This window comes from Octodon degus, unplaced genomic scaffold, assembly GCF_000260255.1.
Source record: "Octodon degus isolate 3935 unplaced genomic scaffold, OctDeg1.0 scaffold00002, whole genome shotgun sequence".
NCBI classification, from domain to species: Eukaryota; Metazoa; Chordata; class Mammalia; order Rodentia; family Octodontidae; genus Octodon; species Octodon degus.
Window position 1 is genome coordinate 26,539,043 of NW_004524578.1, and position 16,751 is coordinate 26,555,793.

The 16,751-nt window shown below is 42.0% G+C and overlaps 1 protein-coding gene across 6 annotated transcripts in view; it reads right to left on the reverse strand.

Annotated features, from left to right (window-relative positions):
* Positions 1 to 16,751, reverse strand: part of Stard9 (StAR related lipid transfer domain containing 9) — a 192,471-nt gene that overhangs the window by 76,868 nt on the left and 98,852 nt on the right. For all 6 annotated transcript variants that reach the window (XR_002820350.1, XR_002820348.1, XR_002820349.1 and 3 more), the window contains 7 exons: positions 10,841 to 10,908; positions 9,850 to 9,947; positions 9,117 to 9,326; positions 8,853 to 8,950; positions 6,977 to 7,054; positions 6,467 to 6,535; positions 5,680 to 5,859 (listed from right to left, as the gene is read on the reverse strand). Coding sequence is in view for 3 of the 6 variants with exons in the window: in XM_023711167.1 (XP_023566935.1) it covers positions 5,680 to 5,859; positions 6,467 to 6,535; positions 6,977 to 7,054; positions 8,853 to 8,950; positions 9,117 to 9,326; positions 9,850 to 9,947; positions 10,841 to 10,908 (801 nt within the window). In the remaining 3 variants the exon portion in view is untranslated. The remainder of the gene's footprint in view (positions 1 to 5,679; positions 5,860 to 6,466; positions 6,536 to 6,976; positions 7,055 to 8,852; positions 8,951 to 9,116; positions 9,327 to 9,849; positions 9,948 to 10,840; positions 10,909 to 16,751) is intronic.

Below are 16,751 nucleotides of genomic sequence, written 5' to 3' on the forward strand. Positions count from 1 at the left end.
GACATGAGATTTTTATGAAGATTTATGAAAACACAGTGTTGTTACCTTCTTTGTCAGTGAATAAAGTTTAACAGACACCAGATTCTAAGAAGGATAATGTACAAATAGGAGAAAAGCATTTTTAGAATCAAAGAGAACTGGGAGACTATGAGAGCAGCAGAAACTGGATTTAATACTATAAATGAATCACAGTAGCAGACAAGGTCTTTTGGTCCTTGGTCTATGGCAAATCTGCTGAAAACCACATGGCTTTTTGGGGGAAGATAGCAACACACCAACAGAAATGACAAATTTCAGATATAATTTATCACCTGCTGAATAACATTCAATATGTCCCAGGCATTAAACTGGGTACTTTATAAACACTATTTTTTAACAACTTAAAATGTATGGGCTTCTTTGTTTTGATTTTTGAGACAGGGTCTCATTATGTACTTCAGGCTGGCCTTGAACTCTTGTCAAACCCCCCACCTCAGCCTCCCAAGTGCTGAGATTATAGGTCTATGCCACCACGCCCAGTTCTAAGATGTATGCACTATTCTCTCCTTACAGACAATGACTTTGAAGCTTTTAGGGGTTAAAAAAAAAACTGCCCAAGAAACCCATATACTAAGCAGGAATGCTGTGACTAGACTAGGTCCCTCTGGATCCTAAGTACAGGCCTTTTCAGCCTCCTGCCCAGCATCCTGTTTTCAAAGTAACCAGAGTTCTCTACTAGGCTTCACCATCAGCAGCAGAGAGGTCCCTGCAGCTATCTCTAACTAGGCTGTGACATAAAAGAACCCTGAAGGTGTGAAGCCCTGACCTTTCTGTACCCCTCTGCTTCTCCTCCTAACATACACTTAGTCCATCTTTCTAACCTGGCCTGGAAAGGAGCAATGGATGCCAGTGTGGGCCAGTTCAAGGCAAGGAGGGTGAAGAAACCCTTCATGTGGATTCAGCAACAGCCTAACAATGGAGCAACCCTCCTGAAAGGATAATGGCCATAGCACATCACTCTTATCTAGATGTATAGGGCAGAAAATAACCAAAAAAGGTGATAACATCTCAGATAAAAAAGAATGGAGTTGGCTTCTGTGATAACTGCTCCTCTTCCTTTTTTCTGCAGGGAATCAGCAGTGATACAAAGAAGATTACAAGGATGACAGCACCTGGTTCTCTTCCCATTGTTGTTTCTGTCCCTCCAGAGCTTCCCAAGGTGACCTGAGGAAAAACTGTGTCTACTGTATGAACAGGGACCAGTTCCAGGTCAGTGACTGTACTGGTTGATATACTGTGTCAATTTGAGAAGCTTAGAAGCTTAATTAAGTGAGCAGAGAGCCAGGATTCTTAGTTTGTAAACATCCTTATCCTGCACAAGAGGAGGGCCTGGACAGTGTGTGAGTTCTACACCCTCATCCCAGGGTAGCTTGTGTATAATATAAAGAGGGGAGAGAGGCTGGCTAGAAGTCACAGCTGCTGCCCTTCCCTTTGTTTGCTGTTTTTTGCTGCCATGAACTGCTACTCTGTGCCATGTGCCACTCTGTCTGGGAGCCAGCCAAGTATATACTGAAACCTTCAGAAACTACAAGTTAAAATTTTGCTTTCTTCATTTTGGGTGTCAGTATTTTGTCCCAGCAACAGCTGAAAAGTTACTGAGACAGAATTTGGTACGAGGAGTTGGGTCATTGCTGTGACTATCGGACCATTTTGTTCAAGAGCTTTCAGGAATGGTTTATGGAAGAGATAGGAAAGGTTGGGAGATGTTCCCTACTAGCAAAGAGCTCTAATGCCTTTAGCTCTTGTGAATGGGAATTTTAGTCAGAGCTCAGAAGACCAGAATTCTGATAGAAAACCTGCCTGTAAAGATCAGGCTGGGGAGGTTTCTGCTGGGAAGAAGGACTACATTGGTTGCTTGACTGAGGATGATTTGTGTTATGGCTTGGCAGAAAGTCTGCCTGCATTTTGCTCCTGTCCAGAGACTTTGCCTGAGACTGAGATTAAGAACAGTGGACTAGCTAATTTTGCAAAAGAAATTGAATGTTCCCTTGACTTCCCAAGGGAGTCGAATGTTGAAGCAGTGAGTGGCATAGCTACTACAGGGGGCATTCAGTCAGATTTATGTTGACAGTCAAGAGCAAAGAGCCCAGCAGGATGATTTAAAATGTGAGTTTGGCCAAAAAAAAGCCGGGAAGGCTGTAGACTACAAAGATAGAGCTGAGATCTCCATTGCCCAAGAGGAACAGGATATCCTGAAGACATTACAGGAGGTAACAGGTTCTCACCCTTTGCAGCCTCAGAATCACAAGGTGAGGGACTTTGCTTCAAAGAGAAAGCTGCAGAGCCCCATGTTCCAGAATGAGGGTGGCAGCCACACCAGATTCCACAATGGCACCAGCATAGAGAATTTGTTCCTCAGAATCAGGGTCAGAGTGCTCAGCAATCCAGGTACTCGACTCCTATAGCCAAGAGAGAAGAAAGCCTGGCTACTACTCCAGCTGGCAGCAGATGTTGGCACCATCCACATTTTAGGCACATTTAGAATGCAGGAGTTCTGAGAAGGCTTCCACCTAGATTTCAGAAGGCCTGGGAGGCCATACAGTGTGCCCCTGAGAGGGCAGTGCATAAAGTTATGAGAAGCCTATTCAATGGAAACCTCCGAAATTTGAAAAAGCCAGGAAATGTGGATTGTCTAAGGAAAGCTGCAAAAAAAAAAAAAAAAAAGGGGAGGGGAGGGGAGCAAAGCAGGCCTGAGAGAGAAGCCATGGGAGCTACCAGCAGAAGTGCCATAGGGGTGGAGCCATGTAAGGCTTTTGGAGTTCACAACTCATTACAGGTTGCTTTGGATGTTCCACATGGAACTACAGGACTTAAGTTTGCCCTTTTAGATTTTGGACTTGCTGTGGTCCCAGTGATTTGCCTGCTGCTTGTACTTTGTGGAATAGTAATGTTTTTCTTCTGTCACTGAATGTTGGAAGTGTTTAACTTGTCATTTCTACATGAGCTCACAGCTAAGAGTTTGCCTTAGATCTTGGAGGAGACTTGGAAGGATTTTTTTTTTTTTTTTTGGACTGGCTCAGGATGCCTTAAGGGCAGGTATCCTGAGGCTGACTGCCTTCACTTAAGCAGGCACTTAAACAACTGAGCTAACAGGCAGGTGCCCCCACCCCTATGGAGGCCACTTGGGACTTGAACTTTTCAGCAGTATTGACACTGTGAGGACTTTGGCAACTTTTAGAGATGGACTAAAATGTCTTTTGCATACAGGGATGTGCATGAGTCTTTAGTGGGGATGCCCAAAGGCAAAACGTCATGGTTCTAATGTAATACAAGGCTCAAGTTGTAAAATATTAATAAGCATGTCTATGTACCTGGTTTAAGGAAATCTCTGGTTGCCAAGTTGACAAGGGGTGGATTGTACTAGTAGATACATTGTGTCAACTTGAGCAGTATAGAAGCTTAATTAAGTGACTCAGCAGAGAGTCAGGATTCTTAGTTCGTAAACATCCTTATCCTGCACAAGAGGAGGGCCTGGACAGGGTGTGAGTTCTATACCCCTACCCCAGAGTAGCTTGTGTATAATATAAGGAGGGGAGAGAGGCTGGCTAGAAGCCACAGCTGCTGCCCTTCCCTTTATTCTTGTTTTCTGCTGCCAAGAACTGCTGCTCTGTGCCATGTGCCACACTGTCTGGGAGGCAGCCAAGTATATACTGAAAGCTTCACAAATGGTAAGTTAAATAAATCTTTACTTTCTTCATTTTGGGTGTTGGTATTTTGTCCCAGCAACAGAAGAAACATAACTGAGACAGTGAACATGAAAGAAAAGTAAGTAAAAACAGAGACTCTTGGGCCATTCCTATTATACTGTTACCTCAACCAGGATTTAAACAAAAAAGGAAAATATATGGGTACAAAAAAATATAGACACATGCCAGAATTAAAACCAAACTAAAATTACCTCATAAAGACCCACTGGAAATGTACTAGGAAGGAATTAAAACTTCTCTATATGCTATCTAAATGAAAATAAGCAACCCTATGCTCAGATGGCATCCTCACTCCTCTCCAGGTCTCAATCTTAATCTAGAAAGCACAGCTTTTAACCCTTTGTCACTCCCTACACCTTCCTACTTAACATCCAACTTCCTCTGCTCACTCCACATCCAAGTGATAGGTCATATGAGCCTACCATTCTACTCCACCTGGTCTCCTGATCCCCAACCTCTTTCCAAGGTCCTTGTGATCCTAATGGGAGGATTACTGCCTTCACTGTTTAGATTTGCTGTTAAGGTAGACAGCCTGAGGCATTTCATTCAGACAATCTATGCCCAGTGTGCCAGAAAATAAGCTACTTTAACTTTGACTAAGATGTTCAGCTTCTGACAATCTTCCCAAGGGTTCATCCCGAGGACAAAGACGAGCTTTGCTAAAGTCTCCCTTCTGCATGTACCACCCCAGAAGCCTCCTTTCCCCAGGGATAATGGCAGCCTTACACATCTGCCACCAACTTTTTTTTTTTTTTTTTTTGTACTGGGTATCAATCTCAGGACCTTGCACTTGCTAGGCAGGCGCTTATGCTGCTGAGCTATGTCCCCAGCCCTTTCTTTGGTCTTTTTAAATATCTAGGGATAATTATGAATGGAAACTGGACTTTCAGTGAGCCTGGGATATGTTCTACCATCTTGTCTTTCCACAGGACATGTCTGATGAGAATAGGGCATTAGACTACCTACCACGGTCTTTACTTCTTTATGAAATGATGATCTAAAACAGCTGTGGTTATACACACCTGTAATCCCAACACTCAGGATGCTGAGGTACAAGGACTGCTTAGACATTGAGGCCAGTCTGGACATTATAGCGAGTTCAAGAGCAGCCTCAACTACATAGCAAGACCCTATCTCAAATAAAAATAAAACAAAGCAAAGCAGCAACAACAACAAAAACACCTACAGGTGAGAAAAACCGGATGAGCTGTTCTTGTTTGAAGCATCTTAACCTCATCATCATATTTCTTCCAGAAGGGTGCATGTCATCATCCTGCCCCAGCTCTTTGGACCCTCTTTCATGCTTTAAGCTCAAACATTAAATATGTCTATTTTTCTCTCTTCCCTCTTCTTTTCCAGATGAAGAATTGGGAGGTACATATTTTTTTGATTTGGGGGTTGAAGAAATTTTTCAAGTCTTCTGAATTTCCCCATATTTGAGCAACCTATATATGTAGGGTTTAGGAAGACTAAGATTTTGGTATTTGGTTTTCTCCTATAATAAGGTCTTATGTAGGCTGGCCTTGAACTTCTGGGTTCAAGTGATCCTCCTGCCTTTGCCTCCCATGTAGCAGGGACTATAAGCACATGTCACTGTACCTGACTTACACTGACAATACTTTTGACATTAGGATTACATTAAGCTTGTACCTCTGTGCTTCAGAAACCAAAAAAGTAATATAAAAAGGATCAATCTTAGTTTAAAATAGGAAATTAGAGCACAGAGAGCAGCAGAAAATTAGTAAAAATCAATAGTACTGGTGAAAAATAAATGATTGTTATTTCCAGTCCTCTATTCCATTTATACAAAATCAGAAAAGATCACAGCTGGTGAGTTGGGGTTCCTGAGAGGACCCTGAAGGCAGCTCTGTGGATCTGTCTCAGTTTATACAAATGTGGCTCAGAAAGAAAGGAGGAGCAACTCCCTCCTCACCTTGAGATGATAGAGTACAACACCCGTGCTGAGCACATCATCCTCCAAGGCCATCAGGTGTGGCAGGCTGGAATCAATGACCACCCCAGCCCTCCTCCTGCTGATGTCCACACTGTAATGTTCCACAAGGGCCTGCCAATCATGCCACTTTTGGGTCCAGTCTTTGGTCAGCTTGTCCATCTGCAGAGAAACAGGAGATGATCGAGACACTCAGTGGGTGGACAAGATGTGAGCACAGCGATCACTGCAACCTGTGTCCCCAGAGTATTACTTTCTCATGATTCCTGCCATTACTATTCAAAGTCTCACAGAGTCTTTCACATCTCCTGCAATTGCCAACTCTGTTTTTAAAGTCTGCTTGAAAAAGCAAATGTTAAGATTCTTTAATAAGTGTTATTTTTTAAAGTTTTCTACAAGAAGCACAAATTCTAACTAGAAAAAAATGTTATTCATTTTTAAAAAATTAATTGGTTTGTTACACAGACATCTACTTTTATAATTTTCTTACCCCATTTTGCTTCTACATGGCCATATCTAAGATTCTCTGTATGACCTAACACTCTGCTCCCAACATGTAGCTCCTTGAGTTACAAGTTCACTGATGGCTCAAAGATGCACAAGGCACTGACAAAAATCTATCAGAATTAAGGCTGTATGAAACTTTATGCACAATGAGATCTCACTTCCCTAATGAGGAGAAACCCTAGCCCAGGAAAAACAAATGGAGGGATAGCAAACCTATTTCCAAGGTAAAATAAAGCATACCTAGTCCACCCAACATACCTACCTTCAATTCACTCTGGAGAACAAGTTCCCTGAGATCTTCATCCTCAGCACTTAAGGAACTTAAGTTTCTCTAAAGAAATGGAAAGATGTGCTGTGATGTCTTCCTGGTATGAACTGGAGGGAGGTCATACCCTTACATTTGTGAAGGAGAATAAAGGATAGAGACTTTACGATTAAAGTAAAAAATAAGTCAGCTTAACTACTGTATTTTAGGCTCATAATAGTACACAGTAAAATTGAAGCAATTTTCCTCTAGCACCTTCTTACCCATGTTGCCTGGAAAGAGCAAGGGCCTTTGAGACAAGAGGCCTCTGGACAAGAGCTAAGACCATGAGAAGATGCCCAAACCTGCTTGAGGCTACCTAGAAATAGCAGAGTAATCCCCCTTCTGTCTTAGCTCCGTGAGTGTCAACTGGAAACAGGGAGTGCAGCTGGACCAGATGTTATGCAGAAAAAAAGCTCAGGAAGAAAACTTCTTTTAAATATGGAAAAGTTCTGGTTGCCCATATACCAGCTCAAAGCTCAGCAGCATGGCTTTCAGCCTCCTGATCTCTTCTCTGAGTTCTCTGATGAGCTTCACATTTGCATCCTGAAACACAGAGAACTCAGTGAGGATTGATATCAGAGCCCAACCAGCTGTGAAATGATACATGCAATAAGTTTGGAAGAGGTGGATTACTCCTTCAGAATAACTTCTACAGCACTTGTTCTCCAAGTACCATTCAGGACAAGAAGTATCAATTTCATTTGAAAATTTATAGAAATGCAAATTCTACATTTGGCCCCACCTAAGACCTAAGAGATAAACCATTCCAGAGGGATGGAGTTTTAATGAACTCTCCAGGTGATTCTTGCATACACACTGAAGTCTGAGAATCATCACTCTAGAGCACGAGGTTAGGAAGCTAGCATTAATGCCAGGACATGTATACATAGTAGGTGCTAGTCTTCCAGCATTAGGACTAAATTTATCTAATTATATTGCTGCTTTCTGTGTATATGGGGGGTAGTTTGAGACAGGATCTTAAAAAAAAAGAGACAGGATCTTCCTAATGTAGCTCAGGTGGACCCTGAACTCACTATGTAGGCCAGGCTGACCTCAAATTTTAGTAATCCTCCTGCCTCAGGGGTTATATATGTGTGGTCATCAGTTGTGACCCCTGTGCTAGAACTAAGGAGATAAAGAACATTTAGAATATTTCCATTATTATCCAGCTGTCAAAAACAAGGAATTCTCTAGTTTAAAAAGAAAAAAAAGGGCCAACCAGATAGCTCGGCAGACTAAAACATCTGCTTACGCAGGTTCAGGGACCGGGGTTCAACCCCCGGTGTGCCAGGCCAGCCCCACCCCTGGGGTATGCTGAGACAGCGAATGAGACTGAGTGTGGTGGCACGCACCTATAGTCCCAATGCTTGCAAGGCTGAAAACAGGAGGATCACTACAAGTCTTATCTTTATAGTGAGACCCTATAGACCCTGTACTAAATTTTAAAAAAATAATTAATTAAAAAATAAATAAGAAAAAAGCAGAGTGTGGTGTTGTCCGCCCCCCCCCAAAAAATGCTATCATGATTTTCTTTATAGTATGCTATACCACTTTCTCCAAGGTGTCCTTTTATTGCTTTTTTTTCCTTTTATTTGACCCATACTTGCTCTACAGAGCCAATCTCTCCCTCACTCTTCACTTCTACTTTTTCAATTAAACTTAGTCACTGCTTGTTGTTCATTTCACTCAAAAAAAGGACAATGTTTCTTATATTTCTTCCCTTTTAAATTTACGAGAAAAAAATTTTGTTTTGGCAGAACCGGGGATTGAACTCAGGCCCTTGCGCTTGACAGGAAAGTGCTTATTCCACTGAGCCATCTCCCCGGTCCCCAAGAGAAAAAAATTTTAAAAAATAAATTTAAAAGGGGGCCGGGGAGATGGCTCAGTGGAATAAGCGCTTCCCTGGTAAGCGCAATGGCCTGAATTCAATCCCAGGTTCTGCCAAAAAAAAAATAAAATAAAATAAATAAATTTAAAAGAGAAGTTACATAATTTACATAGGAAAATGAAAAATAAAAGGCATATGTAGCATCAATTGAAAATAAAAGTTGTAAACATAAAAACTTCTAAAGAACCTTGCTTAGTGTGGCATTCATATACTGTGGATCTTAAAAAGAATGACCTTAAAGAAATACTTACAATAAATTATTCGTAGAAGATTACTAACTACAATCAGCAGGGATATTGGAGAAGGATATAACAGCACTGGAAGAAAGATTTTTCAATTCCTCATCACTTGGAAAACAAGTCTAGCAAGTTAGGCCAAGTACAAAGACAAAATCCAGAGGAAAAAAACAACACTGTGTGAAGTATACCAAACCAGATCTTCCAATGGTCTCACCTCATTGACCCGTGGCCTATTGATGATATTCTTGGCATTGGATGCATATCTCAGTGTGCTCATGGTCTCACTGTAGCTGGTGTGTGCAGGAGACACAGCTGAAGAAGTTAGAAAAGTATGTCAGGCCCTCCTAGCCCCACCCTCTACCACTTGCCTTGCTGCTACTGCCCACACTGCTGAGTCTCTTAAAGAAAATGAGAAACATTGCTCTTTCCTAAGATGAATACTTGCCCAACCCTGAAGCAGCACCAGGAGCCCACTTACTGGCAACCATGATGGTCTTCGAGTTGCCTCCAAGGCTGTCCTTCAGTAGCCAGGTCAGCACAGAGTCCCGGTATGGGATGTAAGACTGCCTCCGTGAGGGTCCCCCGCCACTGCTGGTCTCAGGAGCACCAGCAGTCCCATTGTCGCTACAACTGCTGCTGCCTGGACCGCTGAAACCCTGGCAGCTACTGAATGCTTGGGAGTTCTGGGCTTAACAGATAAGAATGGAAGAAATTATGAAGCAAATACACTCAAAACCAAATAAAAATAAGGAAAAAGCAAATGCATTAATACAGAACAATAGATGCAAGACACAAACTTAACAGTTTATCCTTTTTTGCATGTGACAGGACACTTCAAATGCAAGCACTGGACCACACTTTGCATGATGAGTGACATCATTTTTTAGTTGTCCCCTCCTTGAAATAAACAGTGCCAGAATGAGAGTCACACTGTACTCTTATCAGTCAATCACAGATAAATATCAGTTTCTCATGCCTCAACGCAAAAGGTAACCTTGTCGAAAAAGAACCTTGCAGGGCCCCGGGAAAATGGTTCAATGGAATAAGCGCTTTTCTGGCAAGCACAAGGGCCTGAGTTCAATCCCTGGTTTCACAAAGAAAAGAAAAGAAAAAGAACCTCGCATCTATCCCACTCTAATGAAATGAAAATAATGCAAGTTATTTTCCAAAGTCTCCCTCCCACCCCAATCAATCTCACAGTAAGAAAATACCTAAAGTGGAGATGACAATTCCCAGAGTCACAAGGGACTTGTTGATATTGGCTCCTTCAGTAATCCGGTCCTTACAGTAACTGGGATCTGCTCTTTCACTAAAACACAATTAATAAAAACAAAAACAAGAGCAAACGAGCACTACCTTTGCAATGTTGTTTAAAAGATATCTACTGCATTGTATCAACGTTGTAAAAGGCCTACGTAATAAATTCATTTTAGAATTCAGCTCTATACTGGGTGTGATGGTGCATACATCTGTAATCCCAGCACTCAGAAGGCTGAATCAGGAGTTTGAGGCCAGCCTGGAATACACAGTGAGTTCAAGGCCAGCCTGAACAGCATGGAGAGACCCTGTCTCAAAGCAACCGCAAATATCAGTATCCACATTCCTCTCACCCATACTAAAAATCTGATTTATCTAAGGCCCACAGATTAGAAACTTTGTAAGGCCCCCGAGAGACTTTAATGAACAGCTAAGACTGAGAAATCCTGATAGAAAGGATCTTCCAGTCACTGACATACTAACTCTTAACCTAGCACTCAATTTGTTTTTGCTTGTTTTCCTGAGACAGGGTTTGGCTATATAATTCATGCCAACTTGGAATTTATTCTATAACCCAGGCTGGCCTTGACTTCGGAATTTGGCTGCTTTAGGCTTCAGGTACTGCAATTATAGAGCACACCACTAGTCTGGCAGAATTTCTTCTGTAATTTTCTCAGGATAGCTAAAGTGTTTAAAAACAAACAAGAGCCAATAGCTCAGCAGGCTTAAGCACCTGCCTGAGAATTCAATCCCAGGTACCAAAAATTAAGTAAAGAAAGAAAGAAACAGACAAACAAAAAAAAAAAGACTAGATACCTGAGTTTAATCCCTGGTTCCGAAAAAAAAAAAAAAAAAAGAGTAGATCAAGCTTATTCTGTGTAATATAGGCAGAAACAAGATCACTGTTAAGGAAGCTATCCTCCTTGGCTTTGAAATCTTAATTACCTGCCTGCTAGGTCTACAAGGTTGATCTTGCTAGCAGTCTCAGAGGGAAGGTTGTTCTTAACAATAGCCTAAAGGAGAAAGAAAAGAAACATTTTAATGTAGTCATTTGGAAAGTTCTGCATTTTTCTCCTAGATACCCTCCTAACCAAGGTGATACTTTGGGTTTTTATCCAATTCACCCAATAAATCTGTATTCTAATGTGCTCTGAACCAGATGAGATCTCAGTATCTGACAGACCTAATCAGTAAGCCCTGGAACATTACTTTATCAAAATCACTAGGAGGACTTATAGGAAGAAAGCAGGGCAAATCTCCATGAAGTCCTCAGAGTACCCTGTCATGCCAAGAATTTTAATACAACATACTAAGCAAACGTGTCCCTCTCTAATCCCTGCTGATTAGAGAGCCACACTACACTGGTTAGCACTGAGGTTTGTTTCTGCAGTCAAACTGGGTCACAGCATATAAACCTTCAAGGCAGAGAACTTTGTATGTCCTATTCAGAGGCTTCCAGCCCCACACAGAAAAACTATTTTTTCTTTTCCCTGCATATTTTAATGTGGGTGCTTTTAAATTTTATAAAATGTTTTATAAAAATTTTATTTTATTTATTTTTATTATGTATTTATTTATTTATTTGGTGGAACCAGGGATTAAACTCAGGCCCTTGCGCTTGCCAGGCAAGTGCTTATTCTACCGAGCTATCTCTCCAGCCCCATATAAAATATTAATGGTATATATCCACCATCAAAATCTAGTTTTGTTGAGCTGGCAAGATAACTCAGTGAATTAAAGCACCTGCTTAGACAAGCTTAGGCAAGTGCAGGGACTACCATTCAACCCCCAGCACCACATGCCACACCAGCCCTGACCACTGGGCAGGCTGAGCCAGCCACAGAGTCCAGTAGTAGTAGGTTTATGCCTATAATCCCAGCACTGGGGAGGCTGAAAACAGGAGGAACACTATAGTGGCAAGAGCTGCCGGCTGGCCAGATAGCTCAGCAGACTAAAGTGCCTGCTTAGGCAGTGCACAGTGGCCAGGGTTCGATCCCCAGTGTGCTGGGCCAGGCCTGCCCCAGGGTACACGGAGACTACAATTGAGACTGGGCGTGGTGGCTTACACCTGTAATCACAGTGCTTGGGAGGCTGAAAACAGTAGAATCACTATGAGTCCAATCTATATAGTGAGACCCTATAGGCCCTTTATTGAATACAAAAAAAAAAAAAAAAAGAGTTGTATAGTGAGACCATATAACAACCAAATACAATTAAAAAAAAAAATCTAGGGCTGGAGAGATGGCTCAGTGGTCTAAAGCACCTACTTGGAACAAGCTTGGCAAAGCACAGGGACCACGGTTCGATCCCCCAGCACCACATGCCAGCCAGCCCCGCCCCCTGGTGGGCTGAGCTGGCCACACACATACACACACTAAATAAAAATGTAATAAATAAATAATTAAAATAAATAAATAAATAAAATAAATAAAATAAAAATAAAAATAAAAAAAAAAATCTAGTTTTGTTGATGATAACAAAACATCTAGCCGGGCAAAGTGGCAAAGACCTGTGATTCCAGTATTCCGGAGGCTAAGGTAGGAGGATTACCATGAGTTTAAGGGCAGCCTGGGCTACCTGGTGAGTTTAACACAGGATCTTACACAGCAAGATTCTGTCTCAAGAAAACTAAACAAACAAACAAACAAACAACAAAAAAAGGGTGCTAGCCAGGGAGATGGCTCAGTGGAATAAGTGCTTCCCTGGCAAGTGCAAGAGCCTGGGTTCAATCCCCAGTTCCACAAAAAAAAAAAAAAAAAAAAAAGGGGGCTCTAGTCTTTTGCCAGGACAGAGAAATGGCCAGTTGGACCTGTCCAAATTGGCTTTAGCTGACCTACTACCTCCCTGTTTTAAGTTCCACCAGGAGCTATAGCTTTCTTCCTTGTTTAAGTACAGAAAATTAAAACCCTATGCCTGGCAGCCTGAGGAAAAAAAGAGTGTTTAAAATTTAATCAAAGAGGATGTAAGTGTACAAAAGTAGAGCCATCCCTATTCTTAGTTTTTTACTATTGGAGTAAATGCAAGAGACAATTTTCCCAAATGGTTAAGTAGACTCAAGAGACTAGAAATACCAACTGAGCCATCAGGGGACTCAAATTTCAAATTGGACCTTCCAGGGGTTCAACTATGTGGCTAAGGAAACTTTGCTTGGGGGTTCTCCCCTTACTTTATGGGAGCTAAAGGACTAGATAATGCTAACAAGTGGGTTCACTCCCTTCCCCAAATGAGTTAACCGGTCCACATATGGAGACAAAAGCCATCAGGGGACTTTGTTCTGGGATGCCAGCATCACTCAGACAGAGACACCTCTCCAGTCTGTGCGTTAGGATTTTAAAAGGGATGCTTTGCAGATCCCTCAGTCTCCTTCTTCTGTATGGGATGCCATCTTAAGGAGTCAAGACCTGAGGTTGTCTCCCTCTCTATATAGGCTCCAAGCTGAGCCAATGGGAAACCCCTTGGATTTTGCCACTACATAGATTTCAATGACTTCACCACATGATCTGCAGACCTGTGCAAGCAAGCAGGACATCAGAGACCTGCCCCTCTAAAACCCTAAAGAGATGTAGCTCTTTAACCAAAGCAGCCTTCTCAATCATCTATAAAGCACAGACAGGAAACTCTACAACTCCTAGAGGAAGCCCATCTTCCCAAGCAGGTTGAAGTCAGGCAAGGTAAAGGGCACCAGAGGCATGTCTGAAGTCTCCTTAGGAAATCACAAAGCTGATAGGGAAGCACGAAGGATAGCCTTATAGTCCCTCAAGACCCTAACTTTATTCTCAGTTCCTGAGGAACCATTCTGGTCTTTCCTCAATGGACAGAGTGACAAGCCATAAAAATCTTACATGAGAAGTGGGCCTCAATCTTCTAGAAAAACAGAAAGAGCCAATCAGACTCTAAACTGAGCTCTGGCAAAACCTTGCCAAGTGAAGTCTGAGTACTGACTCAGATTGCTGCCAATAGTGCTTTTGAAATTATGGCATGTCCCAAACTGGGCTAAATTTGAACCCAATTGAGATGTTATATAGAAGGGCACTTCTATTCTCTCATATGACAGATGCAGAGACCACAAGACTCTTACAATATCTCATTAATCTGGGCCCAGGACTACAGGCCATCCAAATGTACAGGAAGAGAATCCTGCCAGCTCCTGGCCTAGGAGGACCACCTATTTGACCTGGAAACCAAGTGCTTGTAAAAACTTGGAGAGGGGATACTCAGTGATCAATTAAAGCCAAATGAAAGAACCTTTCTCAGCAATTTTTGTCACATCCCCTGAATTAAAGGTAAAAGAAATAGATTCATCTTTATAAAATAAAGCCAATCCTATCTGAATTGCCTGGAGAATAAGTTTAGCCAAAAGGAGAAAGCTACTCCTGTGAGCATCTGGAAGACTTGAGATTTCTCTTCAAAAAGCAAGAGTCCAATGCTTTCAAAATTAGCTATGTCTTGACTTTAATCTCTGCATCTGGCTACCTTGGCCAGGATAAACTTGTACACTAGTTCCAACATGTTATTTTGAGCTATGTTGTTGCTGGGTTAGAGAAAACTTTATATAGTCTGGACACAACTCTTGATTTTTTTCCTTTTCTTTTTTAAAATTTTTTTAAAAAATATTTTATTGGGGCCAACGAGATAGCTCAGCAGACTAAAGTGCCTGCTTAGGCAAGCTTAGGTTTGATCCCCAGCAGTACATGCTGCACCAGCCTCGCCCTCTCGGTGGGCTGATCCAGTCAGAGTCTAGGCACAGTGGTGCACACCTGTAATCCCAGCACTGGAGAGGCTAAAAACAAGATAACCGCGAATCCAAGCTGTGTAGTGAGACCCTATAACAACCAAATACATTTTTTAAAAATTATTTAGGGCTGGGGAGATGGCTCAGTGGAATAAGCACTTCTCCAGCAAGTGCAAGGGCCTGAGTTCAATCCCTAGTTCCACCAAAAATAAATAAATAAATAAATTTATTTGGTACAGGGCCCTGCTGTGCAGCTCAGACTCATGATCTTATCTCAGCCTCCCCACACCACACCCAGTATTGGTGGCTGGAATGGCAGCATGGCATGCAGTATCAGGGATCAAACCCAGGTCCTTGTGCTTGCCAAAGTGCTTGGACTGCCAAGCTAGCTCCCCAGCCCACCTCCCCTCTTTTTTTAAATCATATATATATATATATATAATTTTAATCATATATATAATCATATATATATATATATATATATATATATATATATATATATATATATATATATATATTTGTTTAAGTACAGGGTCCACAGGGTCTCACTACACAGATCGGACTCATAGTGATCCTCCTGTTTTCAGCCTCCCAAGTGCTGGGATTTTACAGGTGCATGCCACCACACCCAGTCTCAATCACAGTCTCAGCATAGCCTGGGGATGCAGCCGGCACAGCACAGCAGGGTAGAATCCCAGTCCCTGCATCTGCTTAGCAGGTGCTACAGGTGCTTTAAGCGGCAGAGCTATCTAGCTGCCCCCCCCTTTCTTTTATCTTTTTGAACCAGAGTTTCATTATGTAGTTCAGGCTGGCCTCAAACTGGAGTCATCAATCATCCAGCCTCAGCTTCTTGATTGCTGAGATTACAGGCATGTGCAGCTATTACTACTTCTTGGAACAATTCCTTATCAAATGATTATTTTGCAATTAAATATTCTCTATATGTGGCTTTTCTTTTTATTCCCTTAACACTGTCTTTACAACCAAGAAGACATTGTTATTCAAAGAACAGAAGTTAGTGTTGGGGAGATGGCTCAGTGGAATAAGCACTTCCCTGGCAAGCACAAGGGCCTGAGTTCAAGTCCTGTTTCTACACACACACACACACACACACACACACACACACACACACAAAGACCAGAAGTTTTGTTTTTTATATATATAATTTGATCAATCTTTCTTTCTCCTTCTTCCTTTCTTTCTTTCTTGCCTTCTTTCTTTCTTTTTTTGTATTTTAGGGAAGGGTCTACAGGGTGTTCAGGGTTTCACTACTAGATTGAACTCTTAGTGATCCGCTTGTTTACTGCCTCCCAAGAACTGGGATTACAGGCATGGGCCACCATACCCAGCCTCAATTGCCATCTCCGCATGCCCCGGGGGCGGGGTTGGCATGGCAGGGCTGGGGATTGAAACCCTGGCCCCTGCGCCCATTTGCAGGAGCTTTAATCCAAAGCAGAAGTTTTAAATGTTGAGCAATTCGAAATTTAAATTTATTCTGTTCAGTTTGTGGTTTTAGAGCCATAGATAAAAATATTTCCCTAACTGAAAATGTTCAGGTTCTCTGTCTGGTGCAAGCTTCAAAGTTTGAGTTTATACGCTGGGTCCATAAACCACTCTGAGTTAATGCTGAGATACAAGGCAAGACATGATTTAAAGGGTTTTTTTTTTTCCCCCTGTATTTGGTGCAGGATCTCACTACACAGCTAGGACTCATAGTAATCCTATCTTAGCCTCCCCAGTGCTGGGATTACAAGCATGCGCCACCACACCTGGTCTTAGTGGCCAGCTCCATGGGCCTGAGGCAGGGCCGGTATGGCATGTGGTACGGGCATTGAACTCGAGTCTTTCAACTAGTGTAGGCAGGTGCTTAGACTACTGAACTAGCTCTGCAGCCCCAAAGTTGTTTTTTGTATTTTTTCCCATATGGCTACCCAATTGTTACATTATCATTTGTTGAAAAAAAAAATATTTTGTCTATTGAGCTTTTGTAATTCTGCTTAAAATTAGCTGGACATTTGATCCAGCACTTGGAAGATAAACAGCAGGACTGGCATGAGTTTGAGGCCAGCCTGGACTACATATAGTGAGTTCAAAGCCAGCTTGAACTACTGGTAGAGTGAAATC